At 57.3% G+C, this 25,888-nt stretch overlaps 1 protein-coding gene and 1 long non-coding RNA gene across 7 annotated transcripts in view; one reads left to right on the top strand and one right to left on the bottom strand.

The window, feature by feature from the left end:
* The window catches only part of LOC113937171, a 110,628-nt gene that overhangs the window by 29,871 nt on the left and 54,869 nt on the right, over positions 1-25,888 (top strand). For 4 of the 6 annotated variants that reach the window (XR_003524528.2, XR_003524529.2, XR_003524527.2 and 1 more), the window contains 2 exons: positions 22,137-22,501; positions 24,508-25,682. This is a non-coding gene — a long non-coding RNA (uncharacterized LOC113937171). The remainder of the gene's footprint in view (positions 1-22,136; positions 22,502-24,507; positions 25,683-25,888) is intronic. The other 2 variants (XR_003524532.2, XR_003524531.2) reach the window with 2 other exon arrangements.
* Positions 10,547-14,920, bottom strand: LOC113937170. Its single transcript, XM_027620979.2, has 2 exons — positions 13,422-14,920; positions 10,547-12,660 (listed from the first exon to the last, which is right to left on the bottom strand). The coding sequence occupies exon 2, from the start codon at positions 12,414-12,416 to the stop codon at positions 10,980-10,982; it is 1,437 nt and encodes a 478-aa protein (XP_027476780.1). The 5' UTR covers positions 12,417-12,660; positions 13,422-14,920; the 3' UTR covers positions 10,547-10,979.

Here is a 25,888-nt window from a genome sequence, read left to right as displayed (position 1 = left end):
CATGTGAGCTTGGTTCTTCCTGGCAGTCAGTTTGCTGGGCAGGCCTATGTGGAAGTTTGGCAGCAGGTAGGGAGAAGGCAGAGATCCTGACAAGCAGAGAAAAGGTAGCAGCAGCTTCTCCTGGGCTCATGGTCAAGTGAGGATTGACCTTGTCACCCTGTGCCCCAAGCACCATAGATGGTGAGATGACGAGGGGGGAGGGGCTGACTGTTGGCCTGCCTGAGCTCTGGGCATGCACCATGAGGTGACAGTCTCCAGGGGCTCACTGTCAAGTCCCGCCGTAGGCCAGATGACCTCTTGGACCCCAGCAGCAAACCCCTTATTAGCACCTGCCGTGGCGGTCACCATGGCTTGTTCAAGAACCCACAGACTGGAGCTCCGCGCGCTCACCCACACGTGTTTTCAGGGCATCCACTGTGTACTGGGCCATCCACAGGGGCAGGGCAAGCCCAGACGCATTCTTGTGCGCTCTGCTCTTACCCACTAGGGCAGGAGGCTGGGGGTCGGGCTCCTGGGCCGTGGGGAAGGGCTTTCCCTGCTGTCACAAGGGCTGGAGTGCCACAGGCATTTGGTAGGTGGGGCCCGGCCCTCCTGCAGTTCACAGACAATGCCCCAGGGTAAAGCATTACCCCGCTCAGAAGGCTGGGCCAGATCGGGCTTTGGGAATTACTAGCCTAGTGGGAGAGATAAATGTTAATCAATTAACTCCACAAATAAGTGAATAATTCCAAACTTATTAACAGCTATGAAGAAAATGGTACAGGAAGGTCAGAGGGGGGATAATACAAGACATCTCCTGTGTGTGCGGGGCGGGGGGGCAGGGGTGGGCACAGGCAAGAAGGAAGGTCTTCCTGAGAAAGCAGCAATTAGGCTGGAATCAGAAGCATGAATGGGGGCATTGGGTTGAAGGGGTGAGTGCTGGGGCAGATAAGGGGAAGTTTGCTCTGGAAGAGAGGGGCGGGGTGGGGTGGGGAGAGGGTGGGGGAGAGAGGGGGGTCAGAGAGAGAGGGAGGTGGGGGAAAGAGAGAGGGGGGAAGGGGAGAGAGAGGGGGTGGTGGGGAAAGGGGGGGCAGAGAGGGGGAGGTGGGGGAAAGAGAGGGGGTTAGAGAGGGAGGTGGGGGAAAGAGAGGGGGGGCAGAGAGAGAGGGGGAGGTGGGGGAAAGGGGGGCAGAGAGAGAGGGGGAGGTGGGGGAAAGAGAGAGGGGGGAAGGGGAGAGAGAGGGGTGGTGGGGAAAGGGGGGGCAGAGAGGGGGAGGTGGGGAAAGAGAGAGGGTTAGAGAGGGAGGTGGGGGAAAGAGAGAGGGGGAGGGGAGAGAGAGGGGAGGTGGGGGAAAGAGGGGGGGCAGAGAGAGAGGGGGAGGTGGGGGAAAGAGAGACAGAGAGAGGAGAGAGAGAGGGGGCAGAGAGAGAGAATAGGCTGAGGCTAGTCATGCATGCAGGCCCTGGGAGGCCGTGTTGGGATGTTGGGATTCTGTGTGTTCTGTGTGAGTGAGGGTGCCCTGACTGCCTCTGAGATGTGGAAGGCTCTGCAGCCTTGGAGGACGCTGCGTGGAGGTGGGGGGACAGCTCGGTGGCCGTGGCCCTCCTGGGTCCCAGAGATGGTGCTGGCTCACGCTGGGGGACGGGGTGAAGACAAGACAGTGTGGATAGGTTTGCCAGCTGCCCGGAGGGACACAACTTAGGGTAGGTTAGTCTGGGGCAAGAGAAAGGACGGTGAAGAACCAATGGCAGCGGCCATTCAGGAAGTTGCAGACTCTGGGAGCAGAACAGGTCTGGGAGGGCTCAGAGGCTCCGTTTTGGACCAGCTGAGCCCGAGGTGTGTCTGAGACGGTGAGAGGGGTGCGTGTGCGATGGACCTGCGCTTGTGTTGCTGTGGGGGCAGAGGGGAAGCCTGGGCGCGGCCGGGAGACACAGAGTCACGGACTGTGGGAGTGGGCGGGCTTGCCCAGAGAGAGGTTAGAAGGGGAGACGTGATCCCGTCGAGGGCTGGAGGTGCCCTGATGTGAGTGGCCGGGTAGAGAAAGACCATACAGGCCAAGAGGCGGAGAAGAGCGGGAGAGGGGAGGGGCAGCAGGAGATGGAGCCGTCGCAGAAGCCAAGGGACACACATGTCCCGGAAGCTGAGGGGTCAGCAGGTCCTATCAGTGCTGGAAAGTTGAGTAAGAGGACGATTGAGAAATGTGTCTTGGACTTGGAAAGTGGGGCCACTGGTGACGTTGGCAAGAGCTGATGTGGTGGCTCGAGGGGGGCAGCGGGTGGACGAGTGGGCGGGGGGACAGGAAGCGGAGACGGTCTGACAGCCCTTTGAAGAAGTGTTGGAGGGAAGAGAGAGAAAGTGGTAGTGAGGGGGACGTGGGGGTGAGGGGAGGCGTGTATGGATGTGATTTTGGGCGGGTGAGGTTCTAGGAGGCTCCTTCCAGCCCCGAGCCAGCCAGGAGAGCCACGGGTTTGACCTCAGTTGCATCACCTAAAATACTAGCTCGTTATGTAGAGATCACCACCACAGAACAGTTGTCCTTACAACAAGGTGATACTCACGCGGCGGCCCAGGGTGGTTGTGTAAATTGCCCGAGGCCACACAGCTAGGAAGCAGAGTGGGGCTTTCACCAGACACAGTTGACCACAGAGGTCACTGAAGTGTCCACGCATCTTAACCCTCACATGCCGCCCCGCGGGCCTCTCATGGGAGGCCTGGTCTGCTCATGGCCGGGGTGTGCTGGATGGTGGAGCTCCCGGCAGCCCAGCGGGCCGTGTCTTCCCAGCTCTGATTCGGGGACTGCACTGACCATGGGGGGAGCATTGACATCGCCAGAGTTGGCACAAATCAGAGCTATTTTTCAGTCTCCAGCAGAGCCGGTTTTTAAACACAGGGCACAACCCCCTGCTCGTCCCCGAAGGACCTCAAGGTGAGCTCTACAGAAACCTTCCATCTCAGGCAAGACTTCTGTGTTGGATGAGCGACCCGGGGCCTGCTGGCTCCCTTGGAGGGTCTACATCTGCTTTGCACTTGGGAGGTCTTCCTCCCTCTGGGGCCCCTTGGGCAGGAGGGAGTCTGAGCGCTGCCTTCGCCACATGTCACACATGTGGGCCGGCCCTTTCCCTGTTGCCGCCCCCCACCCCAGTGTCCATGGCGTCAGCCCAGAGGGTGGAATATTAGACCCCAACTTTCAGAACTGCCACTTCTACTTGCCAGAATGCAGCATGGTTTAAATAAGGACACAAAAGGAGTTTTCAAAAAAGGGGAGAAAGGCTGCGGGCTCCCTCACGCCTCCTGGAGTGACGGGCTGTGAACGCATCTCCCTCCTGGGAGATGACGTGCCTGTGCATGGCTCCTGGCAGAGACCCTCTAGCGCCCCGGTGGGATGGGGTTCCGTTCACTCCATTTTAGAGATAAACACACTGAGGTGAAGGAAGGGGACGGGCCCCGGGCACACCAGTAGTGAGTGGCAGATCTGAGATTTCCTCCAGGCCAGACCAGGAAGGCCCAGGGTCTTGCTTCTGCGTTCTGCTCACCAAGCCCGCTGTGTGTGGCTCAGGCTCAAGGTCCTCACTGGGGCACGTGGGCTCAGGACGGTCACGGGGCTCGAGTGCGGCTGCGTACACCACCTGCCTAACACGAGGCCGGGCGGAGAGTGGGTGCCCGAGGCTTCCCTTTTCCGCCTTCCAGGCTGGTGGAGCCTGAGCCCTGTGTCCCAACCTGCAGCCAGCCCCGCCCGCCCCCACGTGATGGACTGGCCCATACAGTTCCCCATTCAGCTGAGGGTGAGGGCTGTGCTATTTTAAGCCCACATGGAAGTTTTTTTTTTTTTTTTTTTTTGTAAGGACCATCTGCTACCGGCCCCAGCCCAGATGATACAGTTAGAACCTACCCACAGCATCCTCTCCCGCCTTCAGATAGTTCCAGGAACAAGGGTGAGTCAGTCGCCCAGCTGAACTCCTGTCTTGCTACCCTGAGAGACAGCCCGGTGCCAGTAGAGGGGGCCGCTCCTGCCGGGGGGGTTGGGGGGGGCAGGTGCACCTGGCTGCCTCTCAGAGACTGGGAGGGACCTCCTCCCCCACCCCGCAGTGGTGCCGCCTGCAGGGAGAGCCTGAGGAAGGCCCCAGGGGGACTCAGGTCAGCCCTTCTCAACTGAGCTCCTCCCCCTGAGGCTGCAGTGGAGTTCGCTCACCACAGCTTGTCAGGAAGCCCAGCACAGAGAAGTGAGGAGCTAGCGGGACCTGGGTCACCACCCTGACCTGGAGGTCCCTGGAAGAACCCCTGGGTCTGTTTTGGGGCACAAGGAGGTTGGGCCCCCGTCTCACCGGGCTGCTTGGGCCGGTGTTCCACCTGGGCCCTGGGAGGACGTTCCTAAGGCAGACCACAGGCACTCAACTAGAGGCTTTGCTCACCTGCTCTCTTTCCCTCGATTCCACACCCCATGGCTCCCTGTGAGTAGAGGATGTCTAACCCGGCGTAGACTGCAGAGCCTGCAGTCAGGTCATGAATCTGGGCGCTGCCCCTTATCAACTCTGCGACCCAGGGCAAGGTGTACTTAATCCCCGGAGCCTCAGTTTGCTCATCTGTAAAGTGGGGGACAATCCGACCTACTTCCTCGGGGAGGGGCATTAAATGGGGTCATGTATGAAGGGCTGGCACAGCACCTGGCTAGGATGTTCTCTGTCACTATGAATGTCCGAGGACCTGTCCTTGGAATTGGCTAAAAAGCTGGGGAGTATTTGAAAACGCGGGTCTGTCCCTTGGAGCACCTGGCCCCTCTCCTCCTGAGAGCTGGTGTTTTGGCTGCAGGGACCCGGCTGGCTTCAGGAGGTGCATGGGTAGCTGGTGCACAGCCCGGGCCTGATGATCAGAACCCCTCCGCCCCCCCGACCGATGACAGAAGCCTCTGGAACTCCGGAGCCAGGGGTGTTCTTGCTGTCTCTTTCTCCCTCTGACCACTGCTTGTCCCCGCCCCGCGGTGGGGTGCGGTGGGGTGCTGGGGCCCTGTGCCCGGCCGGCCGCGCGCTCTGCACCCGCCCGCCACCCCGCAGCTGCAGCGCGAGCATTATCGGGGGTGTGCCCCGCGCACGGGCGTGGGGCTGCGGCCTGACAGCGCCACTTCCCGTCCCAGAGTCTATCTGCCGCTGCTCTGTGGGGTCCTACAGTTTATCTGTGGTCAGTGCTCTTACCCATTTCCTGCAGCTGCTACTGGTTTTTCAGTCAGCTCCGAGAGCTACAGTAACTGGGAAAGGACGCGGGCTTCGTGATTCACCCGCCGGGGGACCAGCAGGGCGCTGACCTGCTGTGCAGGGGGCATGTCCCTCGTGCATGCAGGGACGGCCCCGCCTCTGTCCCTGGGCCTTCCCCCAGCCCCAGCGACACAGACGCAGAAAAGACCCACACATTCATTGTGAACCGAAAGCCGGTGTGTGTGTGCGTGCATGAGCGTGCGTGTGTGGTAGGAGGGAATTTTTTTTTTTTTTGAATGTGCCAAAGCCAAAGTAAATGGTATCATGTTTTGAGAAGTTAAAAGTGTTACCCTAGGCTGAGCTTCGCCCCTTTTCCCGGGGAGCCCCAGGTCCTCTCGGAGGTCTAACTGTGGTGAGCTTGCAGTGCCCCAGATGAGGATATGGTAGTCACACTGAAAATTTTATTTCCTGGCATTTCTAAAAATGCAGAGGAAAACCCCCCACTGTAACAAATGACTCCTTCAGACAGAAAACTTAGAATGGATCTGTTACTTGTTTTTATGTCGTGGGCCAGAGGTTCGAAGTGGTCTAAAACGTTAATAAGCACTTAGTTAAGTGCTGTACTTGTCTAGAGCTCTTCTGTTCAGGTATGAGCTCAGGAACGGGGAGTAGGCACTGGTGCGAGGCAGGGTGAGGCCAGGACAAGCAGCAGGGGCACCTGGGAGCTCGGGTGAAATGCAAAACCTCCAGCCCCACCCCGGGCAGTCTGGGTTTCCACCTGGCTCTGCAGGTGGTCCTGTCTTGCATTCAAGCATGGCGTTGTCAGTGGATTTTATTAATCTTCTTCATCGATGTGGGTTGTGAAGAAGGAAAACAGCTCTGAGCGCAGAATGAAGCTGCTCCGTCCGTGCATGTTTGCTGCACCCCTCGTGGGCACCAGACTCTGAGCTAGACACAGCAAGGGACCACCGCCTGGCGCCCAGAGCCTAGACCCTCTCTCCACAACAAGGATGCTGCCTCATCTGGAGAAGCTCCCTAATCTGACATGGGCCGGGGGACCTGGGGAAGAGTGAGGAGGGGCTCAGTGGAAGAGTGGATGAGATGGGGATGATTTCATCCATGGTGGGAATTAGTTGAAAAGGAGGGAGAAAGATGAGCGATTACAGTGGTGGTGGGGGGCTGCAGAGAATGGCCTTGCGGGGCTCGGGGCTCACCCCAGTTACCATACAGTGCAGTAAGCTCAGGCACGTCTCTGTGCTAATGATATTTCCTTTTACAACTGTTTTGAGACATAAGCGAGGAAATGCGTGCTGAGTGCTGAGCACAGCTCTCTCTAAACGCTGTACAGACAATGGTAATTTTTGCATCTGAGGGCAGTGGGGGCACATTGAAGGGTTTTCAGCTGGTGAGTGATGTGAGCAGAACATTGTAACCGCCCCAGAAATGCCTGGTATGCGCAGGCCAGTAGAAACTCTTTGTTGAGCAGAAGATCCACATGCCATTAATATTTCGGGCTGTAATCATATTTAAAATGTGTCTGAGAAAATATCTTAAATCCTAAAAAGCATCCCTCCCTTTTCTTCATTGCCATATTTTTGGATTCTAACATCAACAAATGCAGAATCTGACCACTTTCCAAAGCAACGTGACTTTGGACTGAGGACAAAATTGCCAAGCAATGCTTTAGTTTTTCCCTTCCAAAAAGTCAAAAGGCCCAGAAGACAAGAAAACCTTGGCTTTTGAAACCCATGCTTCTTGGGGTGGCTGACAAACCCCACTGTGCACGGGCGGGGACCAACTCTGGGAGTCCCCGCTCTGGTGACCTGCTCTCCACACTTGCTGGCTGGAGCAGCTCTGGGCATTGCTGAGGCAATGAGCTGACCAGGATTTGTTCTTCCAAAGACAGAAAACCTTGGGAGAGTGGATGGCAGATCTGTGAGCCACAGAGAGGTGAGCCCTTGGGAAGCACCACTGCCCTTGGAATGATCTGGGCGAAGCCCCATCTCCATCCCCTTCCATTTCAAGCAGCCTCAGCATGGACGGCCTTTATCCATCCCGCACAGGAATGCCGGCCACCTTCCATGACCCCGTCCTCAGCGCACTTCGCTTAGTGGGAGAGACGCTATTCTTTCAACAGATCACAGCACAAAGGCGTGCATGAGGACAGACTGGAATAAACTCGAAGAACGAGGGCCTTGGTGCTGCAGCTACATAGAGCCAGCATCAGCTCTGCTCTGATAGGTCTCCTTTCTGGTCTTAGGTTTTGCACAACTGTCTGCTGGCTTCGGAAGGGGGGTGGCATTTTGGGTGGGGCACCTCACAGCACCCAGATGCCCACATTTGGAGGTGACACAGGTGACTCAGGTGCATTCGCAGGAAAAAGCGTGCCACTGCAGCACCCACATCAAAAGCATATGGTCCGAGTCTGGGAGTCCAGGGCGGTGGGAGCACTATTCCTGGCACAAACACGGACTTCCTGATACGCAGCCTCCCTTTATCTTGGGTTCCCCATCTCTAAAGCAGGGCAAGATCTAACTTTCCTGGTTCCACAAAACCTTGTGGGCAAACCACTTCACTGGTAGGATCCAGGGTGCCAAGGACCAGCCCTTCCAGCATGCTCCCCAAGGTCTTCTGAGAATCCACTGGACACGGTCTCCACTGTGTTTCTTAGAGGAAGCGGGGCCATTAGAAAAAGTGCTCCCCGGTTTCGAGGTTAAGCTTCGCCGTGGCTCTCATAGCTCCCGTCTGGCCTCGGCACTGCCTCCCAAGGGCTCTTCCCAACCCACAGTCAGATTCTGCTTCTCTCCAGCTTCACTCCCACGAAGCACTTAGGGGAGAAACACCCAGGGCTGGCCCACCATCCTCGACCTTCTGAAGTGAACATGCTGGCAGCCCAGATTAGTTTCAGGATCCCCAGCAAGGCTGGTCCCTTTTCACATCCCAGGGCCTCTGCAAATACTGCTCCCTCTCTGTGCATTGTTCCCTTCTGATCAGCTCAGCAAACTCCTCTTCATCCTTCAGAACCCAGGGCCTCTGCAAATGCTGCTCCCTCTCTGTGCATTGTTCCCTTCTGATCAGCTCAGCAAGCTCCTCTTCATCCTTCAGAACCCAGCTCCTTTCATCCCCTCTGGGAAGTCTTCCCTGGGCCCCTGTATTCCCTCCCTCCTCAGGCTCAGCATCAGGGGGCATGGGAGGCCCTGAGGACTGCCCTCCACCCCTACCCCCAGGCCAGGCTGGCTGGAGTGCTTCTGGGAAGCAGGAGCCAATCTGCCTCTTCCCATTTTGCCTCCAGACTCCTTCCCCCACAAGGAGGTCAGGAACCCCCCAGGGCCAGGCAGGCCGGAAGCAGGGAGGGATGGCTGGTGACAGGTGGAGGGAGATGGTCTTCCAGATGTAAAGCAGATTGGAGCTGGGTGAGGGGGACACCTGGGAATGAGATTACGGGCTCCTGGTTGTATGCGTGATCACCTCCTGCTGGTGCGTTGGGTAGCCCAGGGATGGCTCTTGGGAGGGGCCCCTTGCTGTCATTTCAGCAAACATCCATGTGGGTGCCCGAGCAGCAAGCTCAGGGAGGGGCTGAGGGCACCGTGGTGCCCAGGATCCTTCTGCCCGAGCTGAGCTGCTGCCCTCAGGGGGAAGAGGCAGCCGTGAGAAAGGCAGGCCCAGCTGCCCAGGAGATAAAGCCTGGGAGGGGAGGTGCCGGCAGCCCATTCTCTTCCCGCCCCAGGCTGGCCGCGGTGACATTCAGATAGCTCCCTGGGTCTGGCTTTTCCTGTTCCTGGAACTGCTGCTCATGGTAATTTCTCTGGCCTAAGTCAGAAGTGGCCATTGAGCGTCCTACGTGTGTGTATGTGTGTATAGTATCTCAGTTTATAGAAACAGGAAATTTGGGATTTGTATCAGCACCATGTCCCATGTGGCCTTATTTCCTAGAAAGGACAGGGCTGATAGCCTGGAGCTGGACCCTTGGAGGAGGGGGCTTCTGGATCTGACCTGGCTTTGGCCCATGGCAGCATCTGATCCCTGGGTGTCTTTTCTTCTCTGCTAGAAGGAGGCCCAAAGCACTTGGCTACCAGCCTGGGAGGGGCTGGGGTGGGTAGTGGGCTCAGCTCAAGGAGGTTCTGGACTCTGCATCTTACTGGGTCTTTTAAGTTCTGGTGGCCTCTGTCCTGGGCCCCGAGTGAGGGGAAGGGTAACTCTGGAAGGTGGGTGGGGGGTTCCAGAGGGTGAGGAGGGGCTGGGACAGCTGGGGGGTCTGGTGGCTGGGAGGTTCCTAGGATCTCTGAGAGTGAAGCCTCAGGTCCCAGAGGATTTATAGGCTAGTGTCCTTCATAGTTGAGGAAACCGAGACCTCAGAAGCTGAGTGACTGGCCCAGGTCCCATGGCTCTCCACTACTTGACACCACCAGCCCCCCACTTGGTGCTCTGGGATGTCCACATTCTGAATTCCAGGGTGGGCCACCTGGATGAGCATTTACCTCCTCCCTCCCCCTGCCGGCCCAGGGGGCCTCCCCTCAGTGCAGGTGCCCCCTGGCCACTCCAGCTGGGGCATCTGGGCTGGAAGCCACTGTCATAAGCACATGGGGGGGGGGGCGCCTGGCTTCTCGGGTCCCGATGCGGGAGCTGTTCCCGTGGACCCCAGAGTAACTTGGTCTGGCTTTCTGGGCTCAGCAGCACAGCTTGTGGAGCTTGGGCTCTTTTGATGGATCTCTGTCTCTACCTGCTGATCTTACTCAGCTCAAGAGAGCCACTATTTGGGTGCCCAAGTAGGAGGCACCCTCATGGGGAGTGGAAGGGGCCGGGAGCAGCCTGGGTGGGTCCTGGCTCTGCACTGCAGGGCCCAGGCTTCTCCCTGGAGCTCCTGGGACCACAGAGACTGGCTTCGCCCCAGAACGCAGACCTCAGTCTCCCCAAAGCCCTTCCCTCAGGAGGCACCTCCACCTGAGCCCTGACCTCGGTGCTTCTTGCTCCTGGGGTTGAGTGAGTAGCCCCGGGAGGCGAACCTGGGGCAGAGCCCGGGGCGGCCTGGAGGCTAGAACAGCTCACATTGCAGCCTCCCTGCACCAATTTCCCCCTTAGCTTGTTCCACTTTTAAAAATAGCTAATGAGGAAATTAATTTTGTCACCCAGATGTATTCAGTAAAAACATGTCAGGGAGAGACAATTAACCTCTGCACTGATAAATCCTCCCCAAATTAATGAAGTTAATATTTGTAGAAGGTGAGGCATTCGTTTGGGGAGAGGGTCTGTGAAAGTAGGGCTCCCTCCAGGCCCAGAAGGAGAAACGGAGAAAAGGGGGAGAGAAAGAGAGGCGGGGGAAGGGGAGAGGGTAGGAGTGGGGGAGGGGGGAGAGGGTGGGGGGCAAGGAGCTGGAGAAGGACCTGCAGAGCAAGGCAGGGAGAATGCAGGGGGGCACGAGTGACTTCAGGGAGCACAGCTGTGCGGTTTCCCGAGAATGTTAAACTTCCCAGGCATTCACCTGCAGTAGTTTGGGGCAGGAGGAGACTTGACAAAGTGAGGCACAGAATGAAGGGCTGGGATCCACTGAAGATGAGGCATGTCCGAGCCCACGCCCGCCCGCGAGGTCTTCTCTCTGCTTAAGGACTCTGGGTTCTTCTTCCCACCTGAGGCCGTGGGGAGCCCAGGCCCTGGGGAGGGGCTCACCTGCGGGAGGGGCCAGGCCCAGTGGCTGATGATTCCCGAACGCCCAGGCCGGGAATCCTGTTTACCTTCCCACCCGGAGGCGCGGGCACCTCCTTCCCCCCCTCCCACTTCACGTCCAGCCCAGGACTTGGGCTGTAGATGACAACCCCTTAGACAGGCGGGTCTCTGCCCGAGTGAGATATTTGCATCCCAGGCTGGCACCGGGATGAAGGACAGGTGAGCTCGCGCCAGGGAGAGGTGCAGGCAGGGGTGCGGGCCGGGGGCGCCGCGGGGGCAGGGGAGGGCGTGAGAAGAATGGGCCGCACCCCCCTCCCCGCGGGGCCCACGGTCTGTGGCCTTGGCCCCCACCCGAGGAGCGCCAGCTGAGGAAGCACATGGGGACACAGTGCTCCTTGAACCCAGCCTGAAACAGAAAGTCCTAGGGGGAATTTGGGCTTTGGAGATGGCGGCCGGGATGGCTGAGGGGCCGTGTGGACTCTCGGGGTTCGGCCACCCCTGAGACGGGAGCCGGGTTGCTGCTGGGGTGCCGACAGGCGGGAGGCGCCCGGGGAACCTGGCTGGCGTGTTTTCCCGGAGGGCGAGACCTGATGGTCAGACCCGAGCCAGAATCGCTGCTCCGCTCCCGTCTGGGGAAAGAGCATTTCTTTCTGAAGTTCTCCGACTGTGTGGAGCGCAAACAGGAAACAGCATTCACCGTTCAAATCCTGTCGAATGACCAGTCCTGGGAAGGGGAGGTCGGACCGGGGTGAGCGGTGGGGGCTTGTATTGCTGTCCAGGCAAAGGAGTGTGAGAGACACATGGGGCTGCGAGCCTTTCCAGAACACCCAGAGGCAGCGGCATTGACCAGCCAATGGGAGGGCCCCAAAGGCTTGGGCCGCGGCTCTGCTGGAAGCTGAAAGGCCCTTGGGTGGGAGCTGATGTTGTAGGGGTTGGGTGGGGGGAGAGCCTCGCAAAGCAGGGGCCTGCCTGCTCTGTTTCCACACTTGAAAAAGTGCCAGCGAAGCCAGCCTCACAGGGGCTGTGGGCACAGACAAAAGAGAACCAGATATTAAGTATCTCAAGTTGGATTTTCTGATGGCCGGGGTTCTCTCTAATCTAATCTTTGCAGGCCAAGTGACAGGCTTGCAGATTGCAGGGAAGTGATAGATGTCACCTATCTTGAGTTCAGTTAGGCCGCTGCTTGCTCTGAGCAGCGTACCTCCCCCTGCTCCCAACCAGCGAACGGGAGGGAGATGTGTCCTGGTGTCCAGGTCCCACGCTGGGGAGACCAGACCCTTCAAGTGCCCACCCGACACGGACCGGGTCTCAGGGTGACCTCCCAGGGCCCAGGCCTGCTGGATGGTGGCATGATACTGGGATGGAGAGCTGGAGACCTGACAGGTTTTGCAGAGGGCCCAGTCTGGGTGGGGAGGGCCGTTGGCCAGGCAGGGAGGTTCTAGATGCAGATGGACAACTATGGGGAACTGTGAAGCGGAGAGAAATAGAGCAGAGCCGGGCACATGGGGCAGAGGGCTTGGGTGGGCACTGCTGGGCAGAGGGCTGCTCCCTGTGTGTCTTTCCCAGCACTGAGCTGGGCTCTCCACCATCTCATCCCATCACAACTGGGAGCGTGGGGCCCGAGGACGCCTGCCAACTTCTACAGCGAGCACTCTCTGCCTCCCACCTGCCTCCCACCCCCAGACCACTGCCCCCATAGATTAGTAAAGACTGGAAAATTAGAAGCAGGAGGGAAGTTTGGGGGAAGCCGAGCCTGCAGGATGACTGTGACGTGTGCAGGAACACGAGGGTTTTTACAGAATGGGTGTTGAGTGGGTGGTTCTCTCTCTTCTGCTGTGGACAGAACACAGGAAACGGGCTCAGGCTGCAGCTGAAGGGCTGGGTTAGAGGTAAGGGAGAGGGGGTTGCCAGCACGGTTGGCTCAGCGCACGGGTGAGCCCCAGGAGCCCGGCCGTGTGAGGCCATCCGCAGAGGTGGGTCGGTGTTGCCTTGCGGTGGCGACCATCCTGAGGCTGGTTTCTGGGACAGGTGCAGGGCGCCTCTTGGCGGGGGTGGGGGGGTGGGGGGGTCCCTCAGCTCTGAATTCCAGCCCAGTGATGGAGCCAGCCCCAATCTCAGTTTCCCCATCTGTGTATTAACACAATGGTTTCCACCTCGTGGGATGGCTGCGATGATCAGGGGGAAAATCATGTAAAAAAAAATGTGTTTTTAGTTTGGAAATACTATGTGAACGCTACCCGCCAGCGCAGGAGGGCGCCCGCCAGCAAGGGCTCTGGGTCGGGATGAATCGCTGCATGTTTAGGGGAGCACTCTGATCCTCTTCTGTGCTCACCCACGTCCCCCTGCACCTTCCCAAGGCACAGCAGACGCCCCCTGCCTGAGTCACTGAGCAACTTGCCAGAGTCCAGGCCATGGGTGAGGGTCTGCCGAGAGCCCCTCGGTTGTCCTCCCCTTGTGCTCCTGATCTTCGTCAAGAAGCAGCCAGGAGGTATAGGAATGAGAGTAGCGAGCAGAGCAACATCGCAGTGTGAGGTCACTCCCACCTGGACCCCGGTGCAGCCCCCGGGGCCCCCGGGGAGGGAGGTTTCATTTACCCTTGGTGGCTCCAGGCCTGGGTGGCCCCTCGTTCCTCAGATCCCTCAGTGGGAGTCCCTCCCTCGGGGCCGGACTGGCCTTTGGCGGGCAGAGCCCTCCTTTGGCTCCTGCTTCTGCAGATCCCTGAGGCCGAGGGCTGTCAGGGGCTAATTAGCAGCCAGGCCGAGCAGAAGGGTGAGTACCGGAGGGGAAGGAATGGGGAAGTGGCAGAAGTTGAAGAAATCTCACAGGGCTCTGGTAGCGGGGGGATCTAGTTCCTGCTTGCCCTTGGCCTCTGGCTCCCCTTCCACCCTGCGGAGAGCAGGGTGCCACTGACTCAGCTCCTTCTTCAGGGGGTGACCGTGGCCGGGGGTCAAGTGCATTTCCCAGCTGGTCTGGCCTGGATGCCTCCTACTCAGGGAGTGCGAGAGACAGCGGACAGGCTGGTGCCCCGCTGGGCTCTCCCCAGGGCCCCCCTCTGGCCATGGAACCTCGGCAGAGTTCTCAGTGTTCCTCCCGTTTCCTCACCTGGAACACAGATGTCGTCATAGCTCCCGGGCAGGTGCGTTAATCGCTCCGGCTGCCACGACTACGTATCACAACCCGAGTGGCTTAGCCGGCAGAGATCTATGCTGTCACGCTTCTGGAGGCTCGACGTCCACTGTGAAGGTGTCAGCAGGGTCGGTTTCTTCCGGGGCTGCCAGGGGGACTCGCTGCCCTAACTTCTGGTGGTTTGCTGAGCACCTGTGTGCCAGGCTCTGTTCCGAGGGCTTCAGCCCCTGAAGACCCTGCGCCCTGGACCTGCCCCCCCATGTTGGCTGGTGGCCCTTCCCTGCCGGATGCCGACTCTCGGACCCCAGGATGGGGCCCTGGGGCTCCTGCCCAGTTCTTGTGTCCCTGCCCTGTCCCCCTCCAGCTGGACCAGGATTCCAAATGAAGAGCACTCCTCTTGCTGAGTCTAACAGGTGTGGCCACCTTAGGAACCAGACAGAAACTGACTTGGACTTCTTTTTCTCCTTTCTCGTTTGAATTTTAAAAACCACAGGTGAGGGCCCAGTCCTGGTGCCTCTTGGGATTTGTCCCTCTGCCCCCAGCTGCTGATGTTACTGCTGTCCTGGGTTGTAATTAGGGCCCGGGAAGGACAGTGGATGGATGGCCAGGGTGGGGTGTGTCCGGTGGGGGACACCTTCTCCGAGACATCCAGCAGCATTCCGCAGAGACAGTGGCTTTCTGGGAAAGGGGAATTAACAAAGCGAGTCAAGCAGCCAGTTCACCGCGGAGATGGTCTGAGGCCTTGGCCACGTTGATCCTCTCCCCCTGACAGGCTGCTGCCCAACCCCACCCACCGGTTCAGGCGCGGGAGCTTCAGGGCACTTTCGTCCTTTCGTTGTCTTGGCCAGAAACAGAGCGATCTGCTCTTAGCTGCGAGGCCTGACCTGCTGACTTCTCACTTGGCAAAGGGGAGGGCAGTTTTCCTTGGCGAAGAGGGTGGGCACAACCAGCAGGAGGCCCCTCCCTGGCCTCTCCCATTCCCTCTCTCTCTCTGGCCTTCCTCCCTCTTTCCTCTCTACACCCGTCTGGCTGTGCCTTTTTTATGTTTATTCTTTCAGCCTCTTCTCCGGCTGTGTTTCCCTGTGTCCCCCCCCCCCCCCCCCCCCCCCCCCCCGTCTCTCTCTGCCTCTCCGTGTGTCTTCTGCGCTCCTGAGCCACACCCCACCCGCGCTCCCCGCCGGGTGCAGGGATCTGTGCGGACCCCGGTGGGTGCGGTCCACCACGACGGAGGGAACACCACTGTGACAGGTCGCTCCTTCGCACAAATGAAGGACAGCAGGAGCTCTTTGGAGAGATCTCGTCCCCTTACAGGCCCATCCGCTAGGACTCAGCCCCGCGGGCAAGCGTAGCTGGCAGCCCGCTGAGGGCTGGATGATGGCCCTCTCCTCTCTGACCTGCGCTCTTCTGCCGAGAGCCCTTTGAGAGGTGGAAAATGAAAAAAGTATCCTCCTTCCTTTTCATTTGGAGGCAACTTGGATTTTGTTCTTGTGTTGAACAAATTAGTCTAAAAAATTATTACGGTTTCTGTTTCAGCTGTGCTTGCCTTGTCAAGATTTGAATCCGAATATCGGAAGAATGATCAGTTTGTGTCAGTGGGGCTCTGCAGGATGGCTCCGTTCTGTCCCCCGGGGGTGGCGGGCGCCTGCATCTTCCAGTCTGCCTCCTGAAGCAGCGCCTTCCCTCTCCCTGCCTCTGATTTTCTTTCCCTTTTCCCACTTCCCCTGCCCCGATCTAGGTCTCTGTAAGACGTAGCCCTGAGTTTTTTTGGACAGAAGGCAGCCAACATTCATCAGAATATTTACACATGTCATACTCTGCCAGGAATTCCTCCCTGTCCTTCCACTGAGAGCTCCTAACTCCCCAGGGAGATAGATAGGATTTGACCGTTCCCATTTTACAGATGGGCAAACAGAGACTTGAGGCACGTACAGGTCTTGTCACAGGTCATGCAGTCAGGTAGGGCGGCTGGGGCCCACGCACGGTTGTTGGAGGTCGGAGCAAGTAGCAGCAGACGGAACGGCTGGAGGGGATGTGTGTGCGTGTGTGTGCGTGTGTGTGCGCATGCACACGTGTATGCAGTGTATGCACGCATGCAAGGGAGTGCACGTGCACCTCCATCTAATGTGCACGTGCGTGCATGCTGTGCACGTGGTGGGTGGGGCTGGGTGAGAGGAAGTCACACTGTGGCTGGGGATGTTGCAGGAACAAATTTTGGGACCAAGGATGGGGCACGGAGGACATAGTGAGGAGTCTGCCCATTATACTGCGGGGCAGGATGACACAGTGTGGAGACATGGTGACAGTTTTAAGTGGGAAAGTGTGCGGTCAAGAGTGTGGTTTGGAAAGCTCACTATGAGGGCAGTTTGGAGGGTGGATTTGGGATTCACAGTGAGAGGGGAAGTTAGGAGGCCATAGCAAAACGCCGGGAGGAAGCCAGTGATGGTTGGTGGGGGCAAGTGGCCATAGGGGAGGACACGGGTACCCAAGATGAAGGAGGTAGAATCTCCAGGACCAGGGAGCAGGCTGGCTGTGAGGGCTGAGAGCAAGGGGGAGTGCACACGGTGCTCGGGCTTCTGGCTAGCATGCATGTGTGTGCGCCGAGCCCCTTCCCCAGGATGGAAGGGAGAGTATAGAGGGAGGGCAGGTGGAGGGTGTCTTAGTCAGCTTGGGCTGTCCTCCAGAGCACAAATTGCTGAAGACTGGCGGATTTAACCGCAGAGATTCTCACGGTTCTAGAGGCTGGGGGTCCAGACCAAAGTCTGGCAAGGTCAGGTTCTGGTGAGAAGGTGACCAAGAGAGAACCCTGGGCTCTTAAGGCCACCAATCCAAAGGCATGGCCCTGACCTTGGTCGCGGTCCTCGGGGCCTAGGGGGTGCATGGAGAACGGAAGAGCCACCTGTGTGCGGGCTGGCCTCTGCCTCTGCCACCCCGCATTCCGTTGTCCTGTGGAAGTCACCTTGGCGCCAACAAGCTGCTCCAGGCGCCCCGTGGCTGCCGCCGGTGCATCTAATTAGTCCTGTCCTCCAGCTGATAACTGTCACCCCTCTGACTAAATGGTGGTTTCCCCCCAAGTGCTTCCCTCTGGCAAAGCTAAATATTAATTATCTCCCTTTATTTCATGATTATTCATGGGCGCCCGTGTCACCCCATCACAGAGTGAGGAGTCGGCGCCGGGAGATGGGAAAAGTGGTTCATTGTAGCGAGCTGCCCAGCGATCCTGGAGCACGTCAGACTGTCCTTGCTCGGGGAGCCCGGCCTGTCTGTCCCCGGGTCACCTCGGAGCGGTGCCTGATGTGTGGGCCACCGTCCCAGGTGGAGGTCCAAGGGGAGAGATGGTGTTTGCCCCGCCAGGCAGTGCAGGGGACAGGCGCTCCCTTAGAACCCGAGCCGGAGCTACTTCTCACCTGGGAGACACCTGCACGGTTCTGGTGCTGACAGGTGAATAGACGCCCACGGGACGCTCGGGACGCTACGGGCAACACGTGGGCATTGGGGACTGAGGCAGCATCAGAAGATAAGGCCCGACGTGTGTGCAGGGCTAAGGCTAAACCTGGACACATGGCAGGAGCCAACTCTGGGCCTGGGGCGCGGGGTGTGAATTTGTGTGTCCTGCCATGTGTGTGTGGGCGTGGGGGGCGCATTTTGCACATTGGGGTGCCAGAGAGTAAGGGGAAACGCAAGGTCCATTTCTTTGCATGATGCACCTTCTCAGCACACGGGGTTTACCAAATAGCCGTTCATGGACTGAGACACAGCGGAAGGGGTGCTGCTCACCCCTCAACTCTGGCTGTGCTGTCCCTCCCAAGGCTGCTGGCCTGGAGGTTGCGGCACACGGCCCAGACCTCCAGCGTGGCGGGTGGACAGTACATCCTGGCATTCCCATCACTTCCAAGGAACAGAGCAGGTCTGGGACTATAATGTGAGATGATCTTAACTGGGATGACATCAAATAATGTCTAGTTAGGCACTGTCCATCCCTTTATTTATTATTTATTTATTGGCACTGTCCCATCTTTTAGAGACTTGTCATCAATTCAGATGGAAAACCTTTCAGCTTCTCCATGGTGAACTTTAAAATTCTCAGTTGGGGGGGTGCCTGGGTGGCTCATTTAGTTGAGCATCTGACTCTAGCTTTTGGCTCAGGTCACGATCTCGGGGTCCTGAGATCGAGCCCCATGTCGGGCTCCGTGCTTGGCCGGGAGTCTGCTTGAGATTCTTTCTCTCTCCCTCTGCCCGCCCCTCCCCCAAATAAATGAATCTTTAAAATAAAATAAAATAAAATAAAATAATAAAATAATTCTCAGTTGGTGTTCCTCTCTTTCTCTATGCCCCTCCTCCTGGCAGGTGACAGGGTGGACCAGCCACTGGCCTCCAGGGGGTGCTCAGGCCCGTGTGCCCACCTGCCTTGGCCCATCTGCCACACAGAGGGAGAGGCAGGGGTGGAGGGGCCCAGGGGGGAGACAGGAGGGATTTGGAGAGGACCAGCCCCCGCCCCCTCCGCCGTTTGCTCACAGGGAGCCTCCTCTTCAAGAGGCAGTGTCATAGAGGATGGAGGACCACAATAGAGTCCAGGACACCCGAGCTTCTACCCCAGCCAGCTTTCGCTCACCAGGCCCACCTGTGAATGCCCCCTGTTTCTCTGACCCTTGGCTTCTTCATCTGTGAAACGGAGCTGGTTGGTGACCCGAGGCCGAAGCGGGAGGGGATATAGAACGATAGTTCTAAGCAAAGTTTCTAGAAATCTCGTTTTTCAAGATGGATGGGAGGGTTTTGCTGCGAAAACCAAATAATAATGTTTGCCCCAGGGTCGTAGATGTAGTGAGACAGTGCCTGGAGGCATCGCCTGAGGCCCACGTGTGTGCTTGTGGGAGCCTCGGCCCCTCCCAGGCATCGCTGGGGACTCTGGGGAGTGAGCACCTCCCATCCCACCCTGCTCACCCCTGCTCACCCCTGCTCACCCCTGCTCACCCCTGCTCAGGTGGCCACGAGGGGCCTTCCCAGGGGTGGCCTCTGACCAGCGGGCCACAGCATCTGTCGGTCTGCCCTGCTCCAGCAGTGACAGAGCCCTCCCCAGCCCGTGTCCCCCAGGCAGCCATGTTTACCTGGCTTCACCCACACCAGGGCTCCAAACCAAGTGCTTTTTTTCCCCTCTGCCCTCCTCCCTCCTGCCCCTGCCCTTGAGCCTGGCAAACCGAGCCTCAACACCTCACTCTGAAGAATCTGCCACTGGGGGTACCTCACTGTTTAGGGATCCCCCCAAACAGCAGCAGGGGAGCCCTCGCCTCACATCTGTGGGAATGAGCGGCCCGTCTGAGGGAAGGTCTCTGCAGAGGCTGGAGTTCTTTCTGAATGTCAAGCTGATGCAGTTACCAAAACAGACAGGCTGAAAACTAAAGTCGCCTACTGTGTGTTAGGTCTCCCTCCACACAGGACAGGACGTCCTGTGCCAAATTTCTCTTCCAGAAATGCTTCAAATTGTGGCAAAATACCCATAACATCAAAATTTGCCATCTTCACCATTTTAAAGCGGGCAGAGCCGTGGAACAAATTTTCTCTTCCATAATTTTTAATATCTGTTCCCACCTGACAGTGCCACCTAATTCCCCGGGGTGGAGCAAGACACCATTCGCAGGGGAACGTCCCCGGGCTTCCGCAAATGGCGCCCTTGCCCTCGGGTGGCGTCTGGGCTGCAGCCCTCTCAGCTGAAGCTTTGGATTCTGTCGGCCCCAGAATCCTCTGCTTTGAGCTCCGTGACTTTGGACAAGTGTCTTTGGCTTTCTTGTCCATGAACTGTGCGTAGCGAGGCCTCCCCTAGGGAGAGAGGCCAGGGTAGGATTACGATGCCCAGACAGCAGCCGTTGCCCACCGGCCCCAGGAAAGGCCCATCTCCCCGAGGCCGCCCTGGGGGGGTCACGAGCCACTTCTTCTCCAAGCAGGAAGCGCGGGAACAGGCTGGATCCTGTCAGAGCAGGTTAAAAAAAAACAACAACTCCTACTCCAGCAGGAAGAGACTGGGTGAAAACTAGCCCGGCCTGAAGCCGATCACTGACCTCCTGCTTCATGAAGTCGATACGGACTCTCTGTTGCCTCTTTGTGCCTTCACCTAATAGGAAAGTCCCTGCAGGTGTGAGCTGGGACTTACAAAGGAGGTCGGGAGATAGCAACCCTGGAAAAATAATTCCACCTATAAACACCTGTGTTAACAAGTGCTGTATTTGTACAGCTATTTTCTTTTTCAAATACTGTTTACACACACCTATTCTCTTACGGTGCTCAGGTGTGGGTTGCATGGCATCTGGGGACCCACTGGCTGGGGGCCAGCCTGCCCGGCAATGTGCGGCTCGGAGGCTGGGCCTTCCTGGGGCCTGTTGTGGTACACGGTGCTCCCGGGGCGACTGCCTGGAGCCCAGCCAAGTCCCGATGAGCCTGAGGACTGAGACCTCCGTGGGGCAGGAAGGACCGAAGGGCGGGGGGGTGGGAGGTGGAGGCTTAGGGGACAGTGACCCCAGCTGGATGAAAGAGGACACCTGCTTTGCTCCTCCTGGCCAGGTCGCTTTGCATTTTCACACTGAAAGGAAATTTGAACCCCGCAACCACCTGATTACAACTCCCAGGACTCAGGAGTGGGGGATGCCAAAGACCAACAATGAGCAGAGGGCGGGAGAGCTCCGGTCTATAAGAACTCTAGAACTTGGTTAGAATCCCATCGAACTCCAGGGAAGCCCTTGGGTCTCACCTGGCGAGAGGCCTCAGCCGCCTTGCAGGGGAGACTCACTGTCTTCGGATGCCTGATGCTCAGGTGCTGGCACGGCCCGAGCTCTACCCAGGAAAAATCTCCGAATTGGGGTCATGTGGGGGCAGTTAAGAACAACGGCCCCGGTGGGAGAGCCAAACATCTCTGCACATTACTTACCATGAACCTTTTGTCTGGAAGAGCTGTGCGTTTGCAGAGAAGCTCCTCCCCCACGCTGCCCTGCTAGCCTCCGGCAAAGCTACGGAGCGTTTTCTCGTCCGGGCACCAGCGTCCGCCCCTCGCCGTGAACTGAGCACCACAGGTTATCAGGACCTCCCCAGCGTTCCCGGGGCCCTTTCCTAGCCCCACGATCTCCGGGATCCCTCATCCCACTTGGTTTCGCGTCTCTGGGGCCTCCTCTGGTCTGTGACAGTTTCTCAAACCCTCCTTGTTTTGCAGTCCAGTGCTCTTCCCCTGAGCAATACCCCCTGAAACCCTCCTTGTTTTGGATGACCTTGAGGGTTTTGAGGTCGGGTGTTTTTGTAGAATGTCCCTCACGTTGAGCCTGTCTGATGTTTTTCTCATGGTTGGACTGGGGTTAAAGGTTTGGAGGGGAGCCCACAGGGGTGAAGTGTCATTTCATGACATCATGTGCAGGGAATGTCCCATGAGGCACTTTGTGCTGCTGAGGCGGCCTTGAGGAGCAGCAGGCTCTGCCAGGGTCTCCAGGGTAGTCGTCGCATGCCCTTCCACACCGTCCTCTCTGGGGGCAAGTCACAGGCCGCCCACACCCGCAGTGGGGGGCTGGTTCCCTCCACTTCTTGGAGGGGCAGAACTGACGTAAATGACTTAGCATTTTCTTGCAAGGGCCAATCGTTTCTTCTCCCCGTTGTTTATTGACACAATCATTTATTATGGGTGTGGGAATACTTATTTTAAACTTTGGGCTGCCCGCCCCCCTTTCAGGTTGGCTTGTGGGTCCAAGACATGCTCCCATCCATTCAGTTTTTGGGCGCTTCCTTACTTAAGAAGAAAGGTACTGCTTTACTTGACACCTGCTGGCTTCTGTTTTAGGCGCTTTATTTGCATTTTCACTGTTTAATAATAGCCACTCATTTCTTTCCCTAACACACTCTCTCTCTTCCTGTCTGACCCGCAGGTTTCACTCTTGTCCTGCGCGTGGCTTCACGGGGTAGTGAGGAGCACGGACAGGGAGGGAGGTGGCCGAGTTTGTCCCCAAGTTCCGCTCCTCACCAGCTGTGTGACCTCGAATACCAGCCTCCAGCCTCCGATCTGTGAGATGGAGACAACACCGCGTAGCTCAGGGCCGAGAGCGCTTGAGACCAGTGCACACAGGTGCCTGGCCTGGGAGGCACGCAGAGATGCAGCTTTGCATTCCTTGCTCTGTCCCGAAGTGACTATGTGATCATTTTGATTCTTTGAAATTCAGTTTTCCGGTCTGTAGCATTGGGACCGGACCAGATGGCCTCGAAGATTGCTTTCCTGACGCTGCACGTGAGCTCGGGTACGGTTGGCTGATGGGGATGCGTGGTGGGAGAAGAGGACCGGCGAGGGGCCCGCAGCCGTGCCACCAGGAACTCCGCAGCCCGGCCCGTGGCCAGCCCCGGCCTCAGCTCAGAGTGAGCTCTGTGATCTGCCAAGCAGAGAAACATGGCTTTTTGCACTAAATTTGATACTGAAAAATGTAACCTGCGCGTCTGGGCTGAGCCCCCATGTGATTCAGCACATAGCATGCCTCGGCTGGCTGGGCACCAGCTGGAGATCAGAAGCCAGTCCGGTCTGATAGAGTGTGAGGTATGTCTGCTCTCACTGGAGAGCACGTGTGTTTCATACGTTCTTAGATATCAGGTCTTTCAGCTTGGTGCGTCCTTCTCTACCCACGGTAGTATTTGTCAGCTTCTGTCGAAAAGCGGGATTTGGGTTGGGGTATGCGGTTGGGTTTCTGGTGTGATTTTCCGAGGTTACAGGTGCTGAAACCAGGGCCAGGCCTGGCAGTCAGTGGGGTGTGGCTGCTCACTGAGCTTCCTGTGGGAGCTGGGCCTCAGTCAGTGATGTGGGCCAGGTCACCAGAGCAGAAAAGGGGCAGATTAGGAGGGCGGGCTCTGGAAATGGTGCTGGGGCACGGCTGGGGGAGCAGACCAGGTGCCCACAGCTTGTCTGGTTTAGCCCGGGGGAGAGTGGCTGGGGTGGGGGGGGGGGGGCGGTGTGTGTGTGCAGGGAGGGCTGCTTAGGGCAAGCCTGGGTTTCAGTCCCAGAGGAAGAAGGTTGAGGCACTCACCCTTAACTAGGTCACAGGTGAGCGGGAGCCCAGGGCTTTGGTCAAGGAGATGGATGTTCCAGGGGTCAGGGCTGTCAGGGGAGGGAGAGAAGGAGAAGGGGGTTCTAAGTGTGAGCCTCGGTGATGATGGGCCCAGGACAGCAAAGGAGGGCTCAGAATATCCAGTCAAGGGAGCGTGTGGTAGTAAGGACCAGATCCAAGGGGACAGGCCGAATGGCCTCCCTTCTGTACAAACAGTTGCAGGAATTACTGTACAGATGTTTTCCCGCGTGTGTGTAAGGATGTTTGAGGAGGCCGTGTTTGCAATGGGATAAAATGGAGACAGTGAAGATGTCCAGTGGCAGGGCATCGGGCTTATCTGTGATGTGTGTCTATATAATAGGATACTTGGGGCGTATTGAAAAGATTAAAATAGGCCTGTAGGAATCGGTGTGGAAAACATGGCAGACACACATTGCAGAGGGAGAAAAACCAAGTGCAGAGCACTGAGAATTAGGTATCATTTGAGTAAAAGCGAACCTACAAATGGTGCTGGGATATTGTATCATTTAGGATGGGTTTTCCCTGCAAGGAACAGAAAACCCAACTAATAGTGGTTAAAAAAAATAAGGGTTTATTTTTCTCCTGTAACCCCACACCTGGAAGGAAGCGGTTGCTTCTTACCAAGGTTTTCAGGGACCTGGGTCCTTTATTTCCTGTGCCAACTCCATGGAATACGTTGGCGTTTAAATCCTGACCCTTACTTCCTCATGGTCCTAAAGTGGCTGCTATATAGCTACAAACATAACAGCCCAGTACAAGGAATGAGGAAGGGCACTGGTCTGTGCCAGACACAGTTGTCTTTTTAAACTATTATTTGGTAATCCAGAGCTTTTCGGATGCCACCTGGCCCCTCCTTCCCCTGCCGCGGGCCAATTCGCCCCCACATCTCGTTGCCTGGGACAGGGCCACTGGCCATCGACGGGCCTGTGGCTGAGGCCTGAGTGAGCAGGCTGCTGATGCTGGGAGGCAGGCCCCTGTGCCGGGCACCTTCGGGGGCAGAGGACAGAGGCGGGTCTCAGCCAGGTCAGCACTAGCAGTGAGGAGAGAAGAAAGGCAGGGTTGGGCGGGGGGCAGGGTGCAAAGGGCTGGGAGAGCTGGATCCCCTCATCTTTGGAACACTGACTTGGTGGGCGCTCATGACTTTCTTGCTGCCTCTTCTAGCGGGCAGCGTCAAAACTGTTTTTTTTTTTTTTGAAGATTTATTCATTTATTTGAGAGAGAGAGCGAGCATGCATGCATGAGTGGGGGGAGGGGCAGAAGGAGAGAGAGAGAGAGAGAGGCAGACTCCCTGCTGAATGCAGACACCCCTACACCCCAATGGGCTCGATCCGACAACTGCGAGATCATGACCTGAGCTGAAACCAAGAGTCAGACACTTAACCAACTGAGCCACCCGGGTGCCCCCGACACTAACTTCTGAGGAAAATCCCTCCCTGCCCTGCCGTAGGGACTGACGTGTGTTTCTAATTCTGCTCACCAGCTGGACACATGTTGACGACACACCATGAAGCAGAAATGGGAAGATGAGCTGAATCAGTCCTTGAACCAGATGGCTGGGATGACTTTGGAAGAGAGCGGAGGACCATGTGGTTTTGCTTTTCCTGCGGGTGATCTCACTTCCGGCGGTCAGGGGGCATTTGTGCCGTGGCACACGGAGGCAAGGTCCCGAGAGAGGTGGAGGCCAACGGCCCCAGTTAGTGCTAATGTTGTCTTTTCCTGGCCCTGCGGAAGGATGTGTCATCGAGACTCAGGACGGGACTTCATGTGGACCAGAGAATGGAAGATGCTGACCTTGACCTGGATTTAAAATAGAGCTGCAGAGTTTGCAGAATGGTCCCCCAGCTCTCCATCCATCTATCTATAGGAGGTTCTTCCCCATCAAAGTCTAAGGTGGGATATACTTAGTTTGAGCCCTTAAAATTTCTCTTTAGCAAAGGATCAATCTATACCAGTGTGTATTTGAGTTGCTTGTGTGTGCAAGAAAAGATCAGCATCGTGTGAATCTTGATGCTCATCAGTTGAAAAGCCAGAGGAGGGTGGTGCCTCCCCAACAATATCGGGACTGACCGTAGAGTCCAGGAAGGATTATATAGAGACTCAAAAGATTTTTCTGGTAGCCATTCCTTAAACTACAAAGTATACATAGGCCTAGATCTGAGAACCTAAGGGCAAGTGTATCAGTCAGAGCTCACTGCGGGGAAACAGAAACCGCTCCAGATACATTAAGTGGAAAGGGTCTTCATACAGGAGGTTTGGTCTTTAGAAAGGGCTGAAGGAGCAGGTTCTAGGCTGCGCTACTGGAATGACACCTAGAAGAATACAGAACTGGCCATCAGGAGAGCAGCTGCAAGGAGGCCTGGGCAGTGCCTTCCAATTCTTGCCTGGGACAGAAGGAAAGGTCAACTGGGCCACTCCAGAGTCCAGCTCACAGGGCAATGCCAACAGGTGTTGTGCAGCTAAAGCGGATGTGTGGAATACTGATTCTCTGGGAAAAGTTTGACTCAGAAACACCTATGCTTTGGGGGGGGTAAAGTGATGAAAAGCAGCCTTTTCTCCTGGTTTCCACATGTGATTCTAGATGCTTCCGGTCTCGGCTCTACCGTATTTCCTATGCGGCCTTGAACAAACCTCAGCTCTCCCCGTTGTCAAACAAAGGTGTGTGACAAACTTGCAGGTGGCTTTGGGCTTTGGGGCGACTCCTCACGGTATCTCTTCGCTCACGCTTTGGGTCTTGAGCAGAGCTAGTCTTATAAACACTTCTGTGAAGAGCAACTCTTTGTTCCTGGGTTTTCCAGACTTCAAGGGCACTTCACGGGGTGGCGGGGGTGGGGGGTGGGGGGTGGAGGGTTCTGAGAGCTCAT

The sequence above is a fragment of the Zalophus californianus genome, chromosome 8 (genome assembly GCF_009762305.2).
Source record: "Zalophus californianus isolate mZalCal1 chromosome 8, mZalCal1.pri.v2, whole genome shotgun sequence".
NCBI classification, from domain to species: Eukaryota; Metazoa; Chordata; class Mammalia; order Carnivora; family Otariidae; genus Zalophus; species Zalophus californianus.
The sequence above is the reverse complement of the archived record's forward strand: the minus strand, read 5'-3'. Positions and strand labels throughout refer to the sequence as shown.